At 36.5% G+C, this 3,758-nt stretch overlaps 1 protein-coding gene across 2 annotated transcripts; it reads left to right on the top strand.

Annotated features, from left to right (window-relative positions):
* Nucleotides 1-3,428, top strand: LOC133882866 (UPF0481 protein At3g47200-like). 2 transcript variants are annotated; one of them, XM_062322087.1, is made up of 2 exons: nt 1-379; nt 2,065-3,428. In XM_062322087.1, exon 2 carries the CDS (start codon nt 2,105-2,107, stop codon nt 3,368-3,370), a length of 1,266 nt encoding a protein of 421 aa, XP_062178071.1. In that variant the 5' UTR covers nt 1-379; nt 2,065-2,104; the 3' UTR covers nt 3,371-3,428. The 2 variants fall into 2 exon arrangements, with proteins under 2 accessions (XP_062178071.1, XP_062178072.1); XM_062322088.1 differs by having other exon boundaries at nt 2-379; nt 2,078-3,428.
* Nucleotides 3,429-3,758: the final 330 nt, after the last annotated feature.

The following is a 3,758-nucleotide window of genomic DNA, read 5'->3' as shown; positions in this document are numbered from 1 at the left end:
TTCTGAATTCCATAAAGCTGCTTCCGAGTCAATAAGATCATATGGGCACCGATAGTCGATTCCTAGTGTTAAATCTTCCATTTGATTGTCTTGGGTTCACAATTTCAATCCAACTGGCTAAGGGGTCTGCCGCTACGAAGGGCTAAATTAATGAAGGATTCGAGCAACCACAGTGACCGCAGAGCTCCCATTCTATAAATTAAAGGTTGAATTCGGGCACCAGGAAATCCAATCCTCTCCTCATCCCTAAAAGAAGCCCTAGTTCCCAAATTGCTGCATCACTGCTTGCTTTCACCAAATCCAACGGAACGAGGACTTCAACTCCTTTCTTCATCAAATTTGTTCGCAGATTTGTCATAAAAGGCTCTTCATTGAGCAGGTAAACACTCCTCAATGCAGTTCTGACAGAGAGTTAGGTTGTTTTTGTTTGTTTATTTATTTATTTCCCAAATTTAAGTTGATATCTCTAAATGATAGTAATTCAGTAGTAATTGTGATTATTATCATAATAACAGCTTAATTATATTTTCGTCTATAGAAAAATGGACCAAGTATTGATGTTGAAATTGATTTCTTCTTAATAATCTGAAATATAGTTTCATGGGATCTGGCTTCCACTACAGCACAGATGCTGTAAAAATATTGGAAGGCTCAGATTTAATCACATTTCTTTTAAGCCACACGTCGTCGTTTTTTATCCAAAGTCTTCTTCTTCCCTTAGGACCCTTACAGAGAACACTAGTTTTGCTCAATCCTCCGTTGCACAATTTCACACATACAGTTATACTCTCGCCCATGAAAATCAAGAGAGAGAGAGAGATGAGGCGTTTTTATACCTTCTGTTGCAGCTTCAGTCCCCCTTCTCTCTCTCTCTCTCTCTCTCTCTCTCTCTCTCTCTCTCTCTCTCTCTCTCACGGCTTCACCTCGATCTATTTCTCTGTCCTCACACCCTCTATACTTCTCTATGTTTTTCACTGAAATCTTCAACTTCGCCGCTTCTTTAACAAGTTACAAGCTTGATTTTGTTCTGATGGAACTCAAAATTGTGAACAAATTGAAAGAACTTCTTGTGTCATAGTTTGCCTTGAAAACAGCAGATCTTTCCTCAAAGAGTGCTCAGGTGAGGGAATTTCAGAGAGAGATAGAGAGAGAACCACCTCAAACCCATAAAGTCCCTTACTGATTTCTTGCTCTAAAGTTTCCTCTTGAAATTTCATAGAAGCATAATTTTTTTGCTGGAGAAGGAAGGGTAAGTGGCTTCTTGTTTGAGGAGGGAAGGACATTTGAGAGGGGAAGAGTCGGAGAAAAAGACACGTGAAAGAGAGAAGGAGATTGTGTCTTCTCTGTAAGGGCCCTAAAGGAAGAAGACTTTGGGAAAAAAACAAAAGAAGAAGACTTTGGATAAAAAACGACGACATGTGGCTTAAAAGAAATGTGATTAAATCTGAGCCTTCCAATATTTACAGCATCTGTTTTTTCATGAATATTAATGCTTTGACTTGGACATATGATTTATTAATGACTAGTATCTGTCAAAAAAAAAAAAAAAAATTGAATTAATCAAACCTTTACCTCATTCTGCTACAACATAAGGTGTAATTCCTAAAATAAGTCTAAGAAGAAGGTTAATTCCAGCGAAATATCAAGCTCATCCAACTGCCTACTGCAGGTCTCTTTAGTAGAGATCTTCATGAATCTTTTTCAGAATATAATAATATTTTCTACAAAAATTTGATGATCATATGTGGAGCTTTTAACTTATATTCGTGATGCTGTTTCATTTTTTATTTTTTTTATTTATTTTTTTTGGTTTTGTAGTTTTTGAGAATCAAATCAAGGGTACTCTCTTAAAACCTTCTCATTCGAAAAGCCTCAAAACCTTTCAAATTGGTTCATTGTACTAAAAATTTGTTTAAAACAATGACTATAGAAGAAGAATACCTTGAGCTAGGCATGTTTGGAAGCCCAGGAAAATGTTCTTTTGCTGAAATTCGTACTTGTATTCGATACTAGTCATTCATTCATAGTATTGAACACTTTTTTTAATGCTAGTGATCACTCTAGGCTTTGTCATCAGGAAATTTTGAGAAACACTACTTGATAGATGGGAGAATATCAACGTGCAACTTTGGTAACTAACATCATAAGTGCGTTAGAAAGCTTAGATCCTCTGTCATCTCCTGAACCTTGTATCTATAAGGTTCCGGATCCTCTTCGCAAGTTGAAAAAAGAAGCTTACAGTCCTCAGATTCTTTCAATAGGGCCTTTTCACCATGGCAACGAAAAACTGCAAAACATGGAAAAACACAAATTAAGATATCTCAAGGAATTCATAGAACGAGCCAACAAAAACTTGGAGGACTTATTACCTGTTATAGAGGACTCGGAAGAAAGTGTTCGTCAATGTTATGCAGAGACTATTTCACTTAACAGGTATGATTTTTTGAAAATGATCTTGGTGGATGCGAGCTTCATTGTTGAGCTTTTTTATAGAAATTGGCGGGGAGCAGCAGCATGGACAAGTTACGACAAGGTATTACTAAAGCCATGGTTGGCTGCCACGATGCAGCGGGACTTAATGTTACTTGAAAATCAACTTCCTTTCTTTATTATTAAGAAATTATTTGACCTTACATTTTCATCTCAAGGAGACTTGCCCTCCTTCACTAAGCTTACCTTTGAGTACTTTAAGTTTTTCAACACACAAAAATTGCCTCCCAATCCTGAGCCTGAGCCAAGAATAATGCACTTTGTTGATTTGCTTAGAAGATTTTATCTTCCCGAAAGTCTACCAAAAAGAACAGCTAAAAAAGTTAAGCATGTGTATAGTGCAGCCCAGTTGGATGGGAAAGGATTGAAGTTTATGGCGGATCATTCTAGGCATTGTTTACTTGACCTTGACCTAGACTATAAGAAGGGAGTGTTGAAAATCCCACACATTACCTTGGACGATACCACAGAGTTTTATGCTCGAAATCTTATGGCATTTGAGCAATGCCACTACCCAAATGCGGCATATGCTACTGATTATTTTATCCTGTTAGATTTCCTTATCAAAAGTGAAAAGGATGTGGATTTACTTGGTCGAAAGGGGATTATGGTTAATGGGCTAGGTAACAATGATGCAACTTTTATCAACAGTTTGGCCACAAGTATTGTATATTCAACCATGAGCACCAAATATTATGATATTTGTATACAATTGAAGAAATTTTACGAGGACCCTAAGCATGGTTGGCTAGCTTCCTTGAGGCGAGACTATTTTGGCAATCCTTGGAAGGCTGCTTCTACTACAGCTGTTGTTATCTTGTTGATCCTCACTTTGATACAAGCTGTATGCTCTATTATCTCTGTACATCCTCATCACTAAAGTTTGTGTAATGCATGGCTCATGACCAATCTCCCTCTCAAGCTTTTTATTTGCTGTATGAGTGTGTGTGAATGGATGCTCCCCCGTTTGATACCAATCTTTTATATGTCTCTAATAGATTGCCTGTTTTTTATTTGCAATGTAACAATTCGTATGTAGAAGCCTCGTAATTGTTTGAAAAACAAAATCTTTTGGATAAAAAGACCACACTTTTTTCTTTTTCTTTTTTTTTTTTTTTTTTTTTAAAAAAATAAAATAAAATTATGCCCACAAAAATCAATTGCATTAAAAATATTGAATGGACGTTTCACATGAAACAATAGGTTAGCATAATGAGGCGTAGACACCCTTAATTAGCCCCACTTTAAATTCAATGATAAGAATGTAT

The sequence above is a fragment of the Alnus glutinosa genome, chromosome 11 (assembly GCF_958979055.1).
Source record: "Alnus glutinosa chromosome 11, dhAlnGlut1.1, whole genome shotgun sequence".
Taxonomy (NCBI): domain Eukaryota; kingdom Viridiplantae; phylum Streptophyta; class Magnoliopsida; order Fagales; family Betulaceae; genus Alnus; species Alnus glutinosa.
The sequence above is the reverse complement of the archived record's forward strand: the minus strand, read 5'-3'. Positions and strand labels throughout refer to the sequence as shown.

Excerpts from the sequence above, each read along its gene's own strand:
- LOC133882866 (XM_062322087.1), top strand. The coding sequence starts at position 2,105 with ATGGGAGAATATCAACGTGCAACTTTGGTAACTAACATCATAAGTGCG.